Source organism: Balaenoptera musculus, chromosome 16, assembly GCF_009873245.2.
Source record: "Balaenoptera musculus isolate JJ_BM4_2016_0621 chromosome 16, mBalMus1.pri.v3, whole genome shotgun sequence".
NCBI lineage: Eukaryota > Metazoa > Chordata > Mammalia > Artiodactyla > Balaenopteridae > Balaenoptera > Balaenoptera musculus.
The window spans coordinates 26700552-26715533 of NC_045800.1; the positions used below are offsets into that span (position 1 = coordinate 26700552).

Sequence of the window (14982 nt, forward strand, 5' to 3'; positions counted from 1 at the left end):
CCAAAGTACTGCCAGTGCCCTGGGCTAACCTGGGACCTGGCTCCTTTTCATCCATCTAGAGTCCTAAACCTTAGAATGACCCCTTTAATGGTAACCAGGAAAAAAATGACCCCAACTAGACAGACTACCCTTTCCCTCAAAACCAAGTTCAGGCATCCAGCTAGAATCAAGGACTGTGCTTAAGCTTTCTAATGCCAGCTCTGAGACAGGGAGAGGGCAGAAAAGGGAAGGGTCTTGTTTGACAGTTCCTCATAGTTCCCCTAGAAATGGTAGATATTAAGCCTCCCCACAAGACGTCGGCAGGACCCAGGCTCTCTTTCTAGGCTTACTACATAACGTATTATCAGTTCAAGGCTTCCTTCTGCCTTCAGGCAGCCAGATGCCCCACGAAAATTCCCAACACTGCAAAGTTACAAACACATGCAGCTCTTCCAAAGCCGTGCTGTGTTACTAGGGAGGGGTAAATTGTGCTCTACACAGTGGATATGGGACCCAGATGTTACATATAAAAAATACACATTTAAATAAATAAATAAAAAGGGGGTAAGGAGAGGGAGAGGGAGAGGGAGAGAGACCTTGAGGTTCTTAAAGAGTAGTACCCTCTCTAACTGGTTCAGGGCTTTGGTCTGCTCCCCACTACTTAGCTCCAGTTTGTTGAGGAGACATGGAGAAATCTGTGAAAGACAGGCAAACGAACGATTTAAGCAGAGTGAAATAAACTCAGACGCACACCAACAGGGCACAGGGCAGGAATGGGGATGGATGGCAGGGGAAAGGGGAAGGTTATGTGCATGCACCGAACAGCCAAGGGTCATCTCCAAGGGCAGAACCTCTTAGGGCTGCAAGCAGAATCCTCATCAGAGGCCTGTGAAGTCCAGGGCTTCAGTTCAAGATAGAAAGAGGCCATTCTTCTGAACACCCTTCTTCTCCTAGCAGTTTGAGAACCTTCTGCTCCGGAGTCAGACTTGATTTATCTTGTCAACAGAGGCTAGCCCAAGCATGAGCCCAGTCTAATCCAGTATTAGGATGGGATTTGAGGTATAGCCTCTCTAGGCCTCCTACCTGCTGATAAGACTAGGCCCTGAGGGGATGGCAGGACTTTCACCTTTATCAACATACATTTTCAGCCCAGCCTGATGGGCCTCACCCAGTTTCCATGAAGGACTGGCTCACTAGCTTACATGGTGGGTCAACAAATATAGGCTGGAAAGGAAAGGTTGGGGAAGGAGAGGTACCTGGGAAAGAATAAATTTCTTGGTAAAGGAGCGATAGCTATTTCTAGATTCCAAGCAAACCTGTCTAGGCGAAAGTATGTTTTTGCTAAGCAAGGGTATCCAGGAAAATCTCTATAGTACAGAATTTGGGAGATCGAGGTTTGGATGAGGGATAGCAGGTCATACCTTCTTCATGTTGGTCCCCATATAGTTCTTGGGTTCTTCTTTAAACTGAGGTAACCTGTAAGATAGAAAATCCCATGGACTGTAATTAAGGATAATAACAAATCTTCCCCTCCATGCCAGCCACAGCCCAAAGATGCTCTGGGCCAGAGCATGCTATCTCTTAGGAAAAGCTAGGAAAATAAGCAGGCTAATTTCACCCTTTTTGGAGCTTCACTGAAGAGCCACAGAAATTGAGGGACCTGTGACACAGATACTTTCTAAAAAAGAAGGTAGTCATGAGGGAAAGGTGACTAAGTACCCTTGGAGTGTGGAGGCTCTTTTCATCTTTAAACTGACTCCTTTCTGCTTGTATTCACTAAGCAAGTATTGCTGAAAGCCATGATATGGGGAGAGGGCAGTCTATCAAAACCCCAGGAGACTGGGCATAGGGTGAGAAGTAAAAGGCAGGTGGAAGTTTTGAAATTAGTAAATTTGAACCTGAGAAGTAAGAAACAATTTGCAGCAGGGTCCAGAGGCAGATCTAGTCTGTAGATAATAAGGATTATTACCCGTGCCCCCTGCATTGGCAGCACAGAGTGTTAACCACTGGACCGCCAGGGAAGTCCCTAATAGACTATCTTTAAAAGCAATCTTAGGTTCACAGTATACTGATTTCTCATATAACCCTTGCCCCAACACATGCATAACCTCTTCCATTATCAATATCCCCTACGGGAAGCTGTAAAGCCCTCGCCTCAGCTCTTCTCAAAGTTAGTCTATTGAAAGGAAGTACAAAAAACAGGGTGTTAGGCATAGTATGAAAAGGTCTCCTAGGCCCTAAGTTGAGGGTCTTGACGAGGTAACAACTGTTTTGGTTTGTGGGGATGTGGGACTTTCACTGCTAAAATTGGGACAGTCGGGCAAACCAGGATTGTTGGTCACCCTAGACTTGGTCCTTCCTCACAGAAATCGGGCTGAACTCTGGGAGCTCAGCAACCTGTTCCAGGCTCCCTTGAGTTTGGCTTCCTCTCTGGGTTCCCTTTCCCAGCTGCTACCTGCACAGAAACAGACACAAGTTTGGGAAGCAGAAGTTCTGTCAGCCTAGATCAAATAACCCTCTGCTTCCCCCTGAGGCCAAGCCAGCTCCCTCCTCTTTCTCCCTTGCTTGGTAACCCTGGTCCTAGAGAACCATGCCCATCCATAATCTCAGTGGCCTCTGATGTGGCTGTGGGGTTGGCCAGGTCCCTGAAGTGGCTGTGTGGAAGCAAGCAGGCTCAAGAGGCCTGGGCAGCCGGGCTGAAGCAAACAGCAGCAGGTTTACCTTGTGAAGAGCAGCTGCACCATGTCTACGAGAGTGTGCTCTGCGGATTTTCTCAATAACTCTGCACAGGCAAAAACAAATAACACAGGTGTCATTACTTGCCGTGCTATTATCAGGAGGCTTCTCAGAGCAGACTCCCCTCCAAACCTTGTTTACTAAGGATTATACCAAACTTATTAAAACCAGCTCCAGTTCAGCCTGGCGGCCAGAACATCACTGGCCCACTAGATGGCACTACTGAGTCAGGATAAAAAGGGGGAGCAATGATGTGTTCTCAGGGGTTGCAGGCTGGTGTCAATCCCAGAAACCTCAAGGGAGGGAGATTTGGTTCTGGGCTGAGTCATTCTGGGATCCAGCCCAATTCTTGCCCTGGCACAAAAAGCTAAGGTCTCTATTCTAGCTGCACAACAAATTGTCAAGTACAGAGACTCCTAGATCCCTATGGCTCCACAAGGTAGGTGATGGAGAAGTCATGAGTTTTCCATCTCTCTGGGACTGACAGACAGCATCCTGTATTCATACTCACAGATACTGGCCCCAGGAATGGTGAAGGGCCCAGTATTCAAGCACCTACCACTGAGCCTCATTTCAAAGCAGATCCGGAAGCAAGACTGCATAATCTCACACACAGATTCATTGGTTAGGTGGGCACCTACTGGGGTCAGCAACAGAGTCCGCAGTACCTACCAGGAAGAAAAAGGAGAGACCATGATAAACACGGCAGGCTGGGTGAAGAAGGGTGTACATGAGGGGAGAGAAGCTGCCTCCTGTTTTTCTAAGTCTCCTACGGAAGCACTCAGGGGTGAGAAAGAGGTTAGCAAGAGCTGACCTTGCTTCAGTTTGGTGGGGGGTCTCCCAGGAGCTTGTCTTAGGAACTGTGTCTTTACTCTGCATGACCCCAACATAGTTCAGCACTCATTCCAACCCTAGCCCACAAGCCCAACGGATGGATGGCACAGATACAGTCTGCCAGAGGTACAAGCCTATTAAGGGTTCCAGTATTTGATACCAATTCATTTAAAGCTTTTAATTATTTTCCTTAGAAAAAGCTTTTACTTTGGGTACCGGAGCTGCTTGTTTGGAAACAAAGTAGCTCTCTAAGCCCCAGTGGAGTCAAAACACAGCTTCAAGCTGCCATCAGGCTCCAGTAGGTAGAGCCAGAGGCACCAGCTCCTGGCCATTAGCCTAATTGCTCTTCCCCTCCATTTACCTGAAGGATTTTCATCAGGACAACCTCATCGCTGGCAGGATCTGTGCCCACAAAACGGGCGTGGGTGACAGCATCTGCCATGTTCTCCATGCCCTCTGCCGTGCCCTCATGGGTGGGATCTGCTCCAACAAAAAAGAAAAGATGTGTAGAGGAGAGACAGAAAAGTCAAGACATCCTGTCTAGAGACTGTTTTGAGAGACTTTGGTTTTCTCCTCTCCCAATTCCCTAACCCATGGCTTCTTGAGCTACCTGAGAATTTTTGCCCATAACTGGCATTAATAAGCATCTCAGCACAAACTCCACTGTGTAAAAGTGGTTCTCAAACTTAAACATATATCAGAATCACTTGGAGGGCCTGTTAAAAATAGAAATTGCTGGGACTTCCCCGGTGGCGCAGTGGTTAACAGTCCACCTGCCATTGCAGGGGACAAAGGTTCAATCTCTGGTCCGGGAAGATCCCACATGCCGTGGAGCAACTAAGCCCGTGTGCCACAACTACTGAGCCTGTGCTCTAGAGCCTGTGAGCCACAACTACTGAGCCCACGTACTACAACTACTGAAGCCCACTCGCCTAGAGCCCATGCTCCTCAACAAGAGAAGCCACTGCAATGAGAAGCACGCGCACCTCAATGAGAAACATGCACACTGCAATGAAGAGTGGCCCCCGCTCACTGCAACTAGAAAAAGACTGCATGCAGCAATGAAGACCCAACGCAGCCAAGAGTGAATAAGTAAAATAAATAATAAATTTGTAGAAAGAAAAAAAAAATAGAAATTGCTGGGCCCACTCCCAGAATTTTTGATTTAGTAGGTCTAGCGTGGGGCCTGAGAATTTGCATTTCTAACAAGATTCCAGGTAAAGTTAATGCTGCTGGTCAGGGGACCACACTTTGGAAATCACTGGTGTAAAGCTACTCATTTCATAGAGGAAGGGCCTGGAAATTTGAGGTTTTGGCCCAGAGCAAGGGTCGAGTAGGGCCAGAGCTTTTTTTTTTTTTTTAATAAATGTTATTTATTTATGTATATATGTATGTATGTATGTATTGGCTGCGTCAGGTCTTCCTTGCTGCGCGCGGGCTTTCTCTAGTTGCCGCGAGCGGGGGCTACTCTTTGTTGTGGTGTGCAGGCTTCTCATTGCGGTGGCTTATTTTGTTGCGGAGCATGCGCTCTAGGCGTGCAGGCTTCAGTAGTTTTGGTGCTCGGGTTCAGTAGTTGTGGCTCGTGGGCTCTAGAGCACAGGATCAGTAGTTGTGGCGCACGGGCTTAGTTGCTCCGCGGCATGTGGGATCTTCCCGGACCAGGGCTCGAACCCGTGTCCCCTGCATTGGCAGGCGGATTCTTAACCACTGTGCCATCAGGGAAGCCCGGGCCAGAGCTCTGAATGCCAAGGTTGCAGCCTTTCTCTTTTCAGATGTTCTCTTTCAACACATCTCTCTCTGATTGCTTTTGGAATGTTGTGTTCAGGTGCAACTGAGGTAGGGGAGTAGGGGGAAAAAATGGACAGTCACTGCTGCCAATACTCATATTTGGGTGCCCATTACAGCAAATCAGAGAACTCTTCCTGCTTTGGTTTCATTCCTATTTAAAACAATATGTCATGGACAAGAATCCTGTAACTAGCTTAACTAAAGATTAAGGAGAGATAAGGGACAAACTAAACAGGACTGGAGGCTGGCTAACTGGGGAATAGGAGGGAGGGAGACTTTCAGCTGTAAGAGGGGAGAAGCTAGCTCTGACAATCAGCACCATGCTGGAAGCTAACACAAATGCTGCCAAGGAGGAAACTCTGCTCCCATTCATGACTTAAATATCCAGAAGGAGGACTTCCCTGGTGGCGCAGTGTTTAAGACTCCGCCTGCCAATGCAGGGGACACAGGTTTGATCCCTGGTCTGGGAAGATCCCACATGCCGTGGAGCAACTAAGCCCGTGTGCAACAACTACTGAGCCTGCATGCCACAACTACTGAAGCCCATGCGCCTGGAGCCCGTGTTCTGCAACAAGAGAAGCCACCACAATAAGAAGCCCACGCACCGCAACAAAGAGTAGCCCCCGCTCGCCGCAACTAGGGAAAGCCCACGTGCAGCAACGAAGACCTGATGTAGCCAAAAATAAACAAATAAAATAAAATAAATAAATTTATAATAAATAAATAAATAAATAAATAAATAAATAAATAAATAAATATCTACAAGGAGTAGCCAAAGAAGTGACCTCCATCAAGGCCTACAAGGGTCCTGCTGAACTGCCTGGATTGTTCTTGAAAGGGGAGCAAAAGTAGGAAAAAAAGATAGGGACGTGACAAAGCTTTGTGAGTGACAGAGAAAAATGCTCCAGAGGTGGCATGGTGTAAGCTAGGAGAACCTCCTAGTTTTAAGTGTGGGAATTAGAAGAAATTCTTACCATTTTCTCTTTCTTGGTACCTGAAATTCATGGAGTTCCTGAGTTTGAAGCTCAGCGGATGGCTGAGAAACCAGAACATTTCTCTTGCCACAATGAGCCAGAAAACTTTCATCAATTGTGAGTGGTTTTCATTTGTTTTCTTTTTTCTCTTCCGTCCTGGTTAGTCTCTGACACCTAGTCAGACTCTCTTTGCCCTATTTACTGCATGCCACTACTCAGTATCATGAGCGGCTACTTTAGAGGTCATGCAGAAGGAAGCCAATTTCATGATGATCTACAGTATAGGAGGTGACCCAGCTCCTTCTATCACACCAACTCTCCATGTTTCTCCCAATCAACACGGAAAATCCTATACTCTCAAGGCTGTTGCCTGAGTCCTCTCTCACAGTCCTGCTGGACAGGGTCCTTTATTCAGGCCTCCAGGGTCCACAGAGGGACCTTTCCTTGTTCGGGAAATCCAGGACCTTCTCAGTGCTGTGTAGTGTTTCAGAGTTCCTAGTGAATGGCAGCCTTGCTCCCAACTCCTGGGGGTCTATTTCTTCCCCTCTTTCAGTAGTCTCCCTAGGTAAAGTGGTTTAAGCGCTACTGATCTTTTTGTAGCTCTTATCCTCTGAGCTTGAATGAAGTAGCAAAGTTAATTTTCTAAAAAGGTAGGTACAAGTGACAGGTCCTTAGAACCACAGGCAGGGCCTCATAAGCCAGGCAATCAGAGGCACAAATCCTGATCTGGCAGCTGTGTGGGGCCAAACAAAAGGCTGGTCTTTGGAGTAGGATCTAAAATAACCCTAGACGCCTTGGGTCACAGGGCTGAGAGGTGGAGGGCAGTTCCTTCCAGAAGGGCAGCCTAAACAGAAGGTTGGCTCACTTAACAGACCTTGTCTTCCCCAGGACCCCTTCTTTAGAATCTCCTCCTTTCCTGGCCACCCTGGAGAAGACTGCAGGGAAATCTGCCAATCTCATCTCCTTTGCCTTCTGGCTTTCATATACTCCTTCCCGTTCCTATTCTCATGCCCACTGCAGTCACCACCTCCAGCATTCTCTTTTCCCACCACAGGAAACTCCAGTGACCAGCTTGTCTGCCAACCCCAGAAGGGGGAGAGAGTAACACGGACGAACGAGCAGAGGGAAACGGCATAGAGGGCAGCTGCTGGAGGCTGTGAAGAGAGATGACCTGCAGGTGGTGCTCAGGGCAAGGCTGTAAGTAGCTGGGCCTGATTTTTGCTTAGGAGAAGTATGAAGCTAGGACTAGGGTGCCTGGAGAAGCTCATGCACCTAGAGAACCTAGCTGGCACCCAGGATACCTGCTCCCAATCCTGAATGCTTCAACTAAGCAAATCCAACTTTCTAGAAAAGATAAAGGGTTTTCTTGCCTTGAACTGAAGGTCATTTTCCTTTCTTGCTAGCTACAGCCTGAGCTTCCTCTTTTCCTGTCTCCCTACTTAGAAACAAGGACAGCTGCCTGTGTTCTATGTTCCTCACCCTTGCACATGGGCAGACAATAGGGGGAAAAAATTCGGTATTCTAAGTGACAAAACCAACTATAAAGGAATCCAAAAAAGACACCATAAACAAATTCAGAGATAAACAATAGACTGGATAAAATATCTGGACTAGATTGGGAGAAAATATTTGTAATACTGTGATAGACAATGGGTTAATATACACTATACAAAGAACTCCTACAAATTGATAAGAAAAACAAAAACAACTCAATAAAATAATAGGCAAAGGAGAATAAATTCAAATATTCAGCCTCAAGGAAATAAAAACAACAAAATACCAGTTTTCACCCATCAAATTAGCACAAATAAAGAATATCGATAATATTCAGTGCTGGTGACAGAGTGGGGAAATGGAAACTCTCAAACCTTACTGTTGGACGTGCAAATGATTTTCATCTTTTGGGAAAGCAAACTGGTAGTACATATAAAAATGTAATTTGCACATGGCCTTTAAACCAGAAATTTCAAGTTCAGGAATTTGTCATACAAAAGGAAAATTAATAATAAAGACATATGAACAAGGATGCTTATTTCAGCATTATTAATAATGGCTTGGGGCTTCCCTGGTGGCACAGTGGATAAGAATCCGCCCGCCAATGCAAGAGACACGGGTTTGAGCCCTGGTCCGGGAAGATCCCACATGCTGCGGAGCAACTAAGCCCGTGAGCCACAACTACTGAGCCTGCGCTCTACAGCCTTCGAGCCACAGCTACTGAAGCCCGCGCACCTAGTACCTGTGCTCCGCAACAAGAGAAGCCACCGCAATGAGAAGCCCACGCACCGCAATGAGGAGCCCGCGCACCACAATCAGAAGCCCGCGAACTGCAACAAAGAGTAGCCGCCACTCGCCGCAACTAGAGAAAGCCCACGCACAGCAACAAAGACCCAATGCAGCCATAAATAAATTTATTAAAAAAATAATGGCTCAAAATAAGACACAACCTAAATATTAAATATTACTCAATAAGAGAATGATTGAGTGAACTGTATTATATCTATACTATGGAAATTATACAGCTACCAAAAAGAAAAAAAAAATCTTACCAGGGACTGAGGGGCAGGGGAAATGGTGTATTATTGCTTAATGATTAGAATTTCTTTTTTGGCGTGATGAAAAAGTTTGAGAAATAGATGGTGGTAAATACAACACTGTGAATGTAATTAATGTCACTGAATTATATACTTTAAAATTATTAAAATGGCAAATTTTATATTATGTATATTTTATCACAGTAAAAAAAGAACATACAAACTTCCAGTTATAAGATTAATAAGTTCTGGGTATGTAGTGTACAGCATGATGACTACAGTTAACAATACTGTATTGTATGTTTGAAAGTTGCTAAGCGAGATCTTAAAAGTTCTCATCACACACACACAAAAGTTTGTTTCTATGTGAGGCAATGGATTTAACTAAACTTATTATGTTTATCATCTTGCGACATATGCATATATCAAATCTTTACACTGTATACCTTAAACTGATACAATGTTATATACCTCAAAAAAACTGGAGGGAAAAGAATAAATCAGATGGATAATTATATCATGTACACCTAAGTTAATACTATTAAATGAGAAAATACGTAGCACATAATCCTATTTTTATTTCTTTTTTAAAAGAGGTGGAATTTTATATATATTTATACACATGTAGAAAAAGGTATAGGAAGATTCAAACCTGCCTGTTAATATTATTTACCTAAAGGAGGAGAAACATTGAGAGAGACCATTAACTTTTCTTTTAGACATCTCTTTATTGTTTATCTTCTTAAAATAAGCATGCATTATATTTGAAAAATAACTTAAAAAATAAACCAAAATAAATCAAACCTCCAAGGGCACTATACCCTTAACTGCCTCCAGAGCACAAAGAAATCAGAGTCCCAAGGAAACCTCTCATTCCCCACTCTGCACAACCTGAGTCAATTAGTGTGATGAGTAACCAATAAACAATCCTATTTCTCTTCTACAAGGAAACGGATGGCTGGGAAAAACTTTCCAGTATCACCAGCTCATTGCCTAAAGCCTGACCACTCCAGGAGAGGCAAGAAATGAAGAGCTGTGGTCATCCAACAAAGTCTGAGCTCTTACCTATGAGCGCATAGGACAGGAACTTGTTGACAGAGGTGAGTGCTAGTCCAGTGATTGGGCCAGTGGTATCTTCAGAGCGAATTACTTCCAGAAATGGACGAAGGAACACATTGGGCTCAATTTCTGAGAGTTCTGCAAGAAAAGAAATGAGAATAAAGAGATGCCATCTTACAAAAAGCTAAACCCTAGAAAAAGGCCCTTCTTAACTGTGCCATGAGGCTAGAGTTCTTAGTTGCTGGGACAATCTTCCTCCCTCTGGATTACCTTGAATCAAACCCCAAACACTATGTCATTTTATTTGCAAAATTTTTAGTTTGTAGCTGTAAAAGATTAAAAAGCTTAAAAAACCACAGTATCATTACTATGCTTTAAAATTAACAATAAAATGGTTAAGATGGTAAATTTTATGCTTTTAATATACTTATGTATGTATACATATTTTTAAACCACAATTTAAAAATTAACAGTAATTCTTTAATATCATCAAATATTGCTGGGTCAATTATCCATGTCCATTTCACCACCCTCCCTAGGGGTGCACAGGTAAACCTCATCTTGAGTACAGCCAACGTGGCGAAAGAGATCCCAGGATGAGCTGCTGTCTTAGGTCTTTTGTTGTTATAGTCAAGGTCACTTCTCTTAGAGAGAAAGAATGCAGCACATTCCAGGAAGTTGAGGGGGAAACTTGAGGTTTATAGTCCCTTGCTGAAAAATAAGCTCAAAAAGAACAAAAGGCTGTGCTGGAGGCAGTTTATAATCTTGCAAAGGTCCTAACCACTCTCTAGCCTCCTTTCTGTCTACAGTAAGCAGAGGGCTAACTGCCTTGAGATGAAAAGGCAATTCATAATCTTTATTTTACAGATGAGAAAAATAAGGCTCAGATAAGACACATGATTGGCCCCAAATCACACAGCTAATAAGAAGCAGAGCTGGGATTTGAACCCAGTCTATACATATGGTTCTAAAACTTGTAAAACCATTACATCTATTCTACTTAATTATCAGCACATACTTCCAAATGTAGAAGGTTTCATTCCAGGTCTAAGAAGCTACTTTATACTGGACTTGCTCTGTACCCTACTATGCCCAGGGTTTAAGTTTTGTTTTTCTGCCGTGCTTTCATATCTCAGACACTAGCTCCCTAAAAGGCTTCCTAAATAGGCCAGAAAGATTCAGGGACTGGATAAGGGCTGCCCCACCTTTAGAGACAAAAGGAAGCTGGGTTTCCTAAGCACCTTCATTTTCATGCAAATGTAGGGAGCTTCCCACTCAATTCCTACCACCCTCCTCTTTGGGTAAACATTCCCTGGCCCCACTGCTCCTCAGATTAATGCTTTAATTAATTGGCAGATTGGGTAGCATTTTCCAAGCTTGTCTGTACAGTGATCACATCAGCTGTATAAAACCTGCTTCTCATCCCCCACTACCCCCACCTAGAGATGTACAATCTGCAGAAAAAACCTAGAGAAAAACCTTTGTGTGTGTTTAAGATGGTAAAGGGTTGAGATGTAAGGAATAGATATATTTGGGAAAGCTGAAATAAAATACCTTTAAAAAGCACATTGAAAAAAACTAAAGTCATCTAGTCTTGCTGCTTTAGGAACACAACTGTATTACATACGATTTGGTCTGCCATTTAAAAAATAGTCATGTTTGGGGCTTCCCTGGTGGCGCAGTGGTTCAGAGTCTGCCTGCCAATGCAGGGGACACGGGTTCGAGCCCTGGTCTGGGAAGATCCCACATGCTGCGGAGCAACTAGGCCCGTGAGCCACAATTACTGAGCCTGCGCGTCTGGAGCCTGTGCTCCGCAACGAGAGGCCGCGATAGTGAGAGGCCCGCGCACCGCGATGAAGAGTGGCCCCCACGTGCCACAACTAGAGAAAGCCCTCGCACAGAAACGAAGACCCAACACAGCCATTAAGTAAATAAATGAATAAAAAGATGTGTCTTTATTTAAAAAAAAAAAAAAAGGCATGTTTGGTATATTTGAGATATGAAAGTGTTAGATGGAAGACAAATCTTTGAGAGGTGGGATAGGGAACAGATTTTCTGAGCATTCACCCAGGTGCTATACCTATACTTGCTTCATAGTCAAAGACTAGGTCAATTTTACACCCACCGTTTGACACTTCCAGGGCCAAGTGCATTCTGCCTCTTTTTGTTTGTTTTTAAAATTTTTTAATTTGGTAAAACTGACTCTTTTTTTAATTTTTTTTTTTTTTTTTTTTTTTTTTTTAAAAACTGACTCTTTTTGAGTCCTATCAATTTTAACACACACATAGGGTGTGGGCTCTCAAAGCCAAATGACTTAATGTACCAAAGCAGTAGTTTCTCTGCTGTGTTCAGTGGGCTTGAAATTGATGTGTGATCTGTCTCTGCAGGGCTGCTTCAACTGAAGATTTCTTTTTCTTTTTCAAAATAAATTTATTTATTTATTTATTTTTGGCTGCATTGGGTCTTCGTTGCTGCACGTGGGTTTTCTCTAGTTGCGGTGAGCTGGGGATACTCTTCGTTGTGGTGCGTGGGCTTATTGCAGTGGCTTCTCTTGTTGCGGAGCACTGGTTCTAGGCACGCAGGGTTCAGTAGTTGTGGCACGTGGGCTCAGTAATTGTGGCTCGCAGGCTCTGGAGCACAGGCTCAGTAGTTGTGGCACACGGGCTTAGTTGCTCCGCAGCATGTGGCATCTCCCCGGACCAGGGCTCGAACCCGTGTCCCCTGCATTGGCAGGTGGATTCTTAACCACTGTGCCACCAGGGAAGCCCCTAACCTTCTGCTTCTTAAGAGGAAAGAGTTCAACATGGCACTGAGAGACTTGGAGGGGGCAGGAGTGATACTATACAGAGGCTTGGACAAAGTCCCACGGAAAACTCTCTGGATGCTCTGGATGTGACCCCCACATAATATACAATCCAGTCAATGGACAAGGAATCATTAGTCTCACTCCTACTAATAACCAGGCATATGATACCCAAGCTCATCTGTCAAATTAGATAGTTAGAATCTGACTGTTAAAGTACATTCATTCCAGCACTTCCATTCTGTGAGTCAATGCTTTATGGAAACTTAGTGATGGAAAACTAGAAGGGCTGGACTTTTTTTTTTTTTAATTCATTTATTTTATTTATTTATTTTTGGCTGCGTTGGGTCTTCATTGCTGCAGGTGGGCTTTTCTCTAGTTGCAGCAAGCAGGAGCTACTCTTCGTTGCAGTGCGCGGGGGCTACTCTTCGTTGCAGTGCACGGGCTTCTCATTGTGGTGGCTTCTCTGGTTGCGGAGCATGGGCTCTAGGCACGTGGGCTTCAGCAGTTGTGGCACATGGGCTCAGTAGTTGTGGCTCGCGGGCTCTAGAGCGCAGGCTCAGTAGTTGTGGAGCACGGGCTTAGCTGTTCCATGGCATGTGGGATCTTCCCGGACCAGGGCTTGAACCCATGTCCCCTGCATTGGCAGGCAGATTCTTAACCGCTGCGCAACCAGGGAAGCCCAAGGGCTGGACTTTTTAATGAGCCCACCAGGAACCTTCACTTTCACCCTCACTCCCCTACCCCTCCAATAAAAGAGGATGACGGTATATAAAATAAACTTTCCCAAGAGAATTTGGTCTAGGCAGAACTGGAGTTTTGCCCTCTAGGTTCAACTGCAGATTTAACTCTACTGCTTCCTACGAATCCAGAAAAGAAAAATTTCTGGTGTTCTACCTCCTGGCTTAGCCTGCCTGGGGACAGAGATTCAATTGTCTAGATCTTCTTTGGAAGAGTAAGAAGAGCTGCCTGAGTCCTTCAGGGAAAAGATGCCATGATGCTGCTCATAGTGAGCAGGCTGAGTAATTTCACAACCAAGGAGACATCTGACACCCCTGCCAAGCAGCCAAAATTCCCGCCCTGGAAGGCTGTCAACCTCAAGGCACAAACAGTTCAGTAAACAGAGAGTGCAGATCAGGTAGAGGGGTGCTCTGAAGGTGACTGATTCATGTTCTAAGATGGGAAGTAAAAAAAAGGAATGGGTACAAGAAGGAGGGGAAATTCAACTCCCACTGGAGAAAGAACACTTGGGATCCTTCTAGGACTAGGCCACCAGCTGCTAAAATCAAGTCCAGGTCCAACTTCTGGCTAGTCAGTGCCCAATAAGAATCATCACAACAAGACTTATTAAACTATTTCTGGAGAAGCTGTAGGTCACTTCAACACAAAGCAAAGTGAAGCTCTTCAGAGGTTTCTTGGTGGTGTTCTGCTCATACTCTGCTCAACATCAGTGAACAGGGCTCTCAACTCCTTACACTGTGACATTAAAACAGGTAAGTCTCAAAGTGACTTTTGGCCTGAAGTCAGGTTGAGAATCTGCAGATGTCCCCCAAGTCTCCTATCTTCTCAGATGATGAGGTGACCTGTCCAAAAGGAGATGAATACTGACACTGTTTTCTTTTTTCACATCAGAGCTGCCACCTTCTCTGACAATCTATGTCAAAGGCCTCAACATGTGGCATCATGCACTGCCCTTAGACAAAAGGGAACAATCTCTTCTCAGCATACAGGGGAGCAGTCACCATCCTCCCAGGAGGCTTGTGTTCTCCAGCCTGCAGCAGCCTTTTCTCATTTGGCCAACATTGGGCTGGCACATTCCTGAGCCAAAATGCACACATAAGCTGCTTTCCCTGGTAGCAAGCTCTTTACTCCTGAGTGACTCTTATCAGGGGCGGTTGGGCATTCTCAATTGGATTACGCTGACAAGGAAAAAGTCCTGTGGTATATTATTTCAACACCATTTGGCTTCAGAAATGCTTGTCTCGACCCTTTTGCCCTCAGAGGCTACTTCTCCCTTCTTGCTTTCTAGAGGGTCACCAGCCTGCTCCCATCCTAGCTCTTCATCCTGCAAATATTGGCTCATGTTCCTGGAGACAGAATATCATCATTCACAAGGTAAATCATGTATAACAGACTAATAAATCAGAGCATGATAAAAATATAAGTCTAGTTCATTTACCCCACTTGACATTTCTGTATCCAGAGACACAGTACAGAATTATTTGAGCATAAAAAGCTCTTTGGTTTTGGGCTTTTATGTCTATGCCTCCACATTCCA

The 14982-nt window shown here is 44.7% G+C and overlaps 1 protein-coding gene across 12 annotated transcripts in view; it reads right to left on the reverse strand.

Annotated features, from left to right (window-relative positions):
- Positions 1-14982, reverse strand: part of GBF1 (golgi brefeldin A resistant guanine nucleotide exchange factor 1) — a 123774-nt gene that overhangs the window by 22165 nt on the left and 86627 nt on the right. For 7 of the 12 annotated variants that reach the window (XM_036828145.1, XM_036828146.1, XM_036828150.1 and 4 more), the window contains 6 exons: positions 9908-10039; positions 3911-4029; positions 3275-3383; positions 2701-2761; positions 1401-1455; positions 576-674 (listed from right to left, as the gene is read on the reverse strand). In XM_036828145.1, coding sequence (XP_036684040.1) covers positions 576-674; positions 1401-1455; positions 2701-2761; positions 3275-3383; positions 3911-4029; positions 9908-10039 — 575 coding nt within the window. The remainder of the gene's footprint in view (positions 1-575; positions 675-1400; positions 1456-2700; positions 2762-3274; positions 3384-3910; positions 4030-9907; positions 10040-14982) is intronic. The other 5 variants (XM_036828153.1, XM_036828154.1, XM_036828151.1 and 2 more) reach the window with 1 other exon arrangement.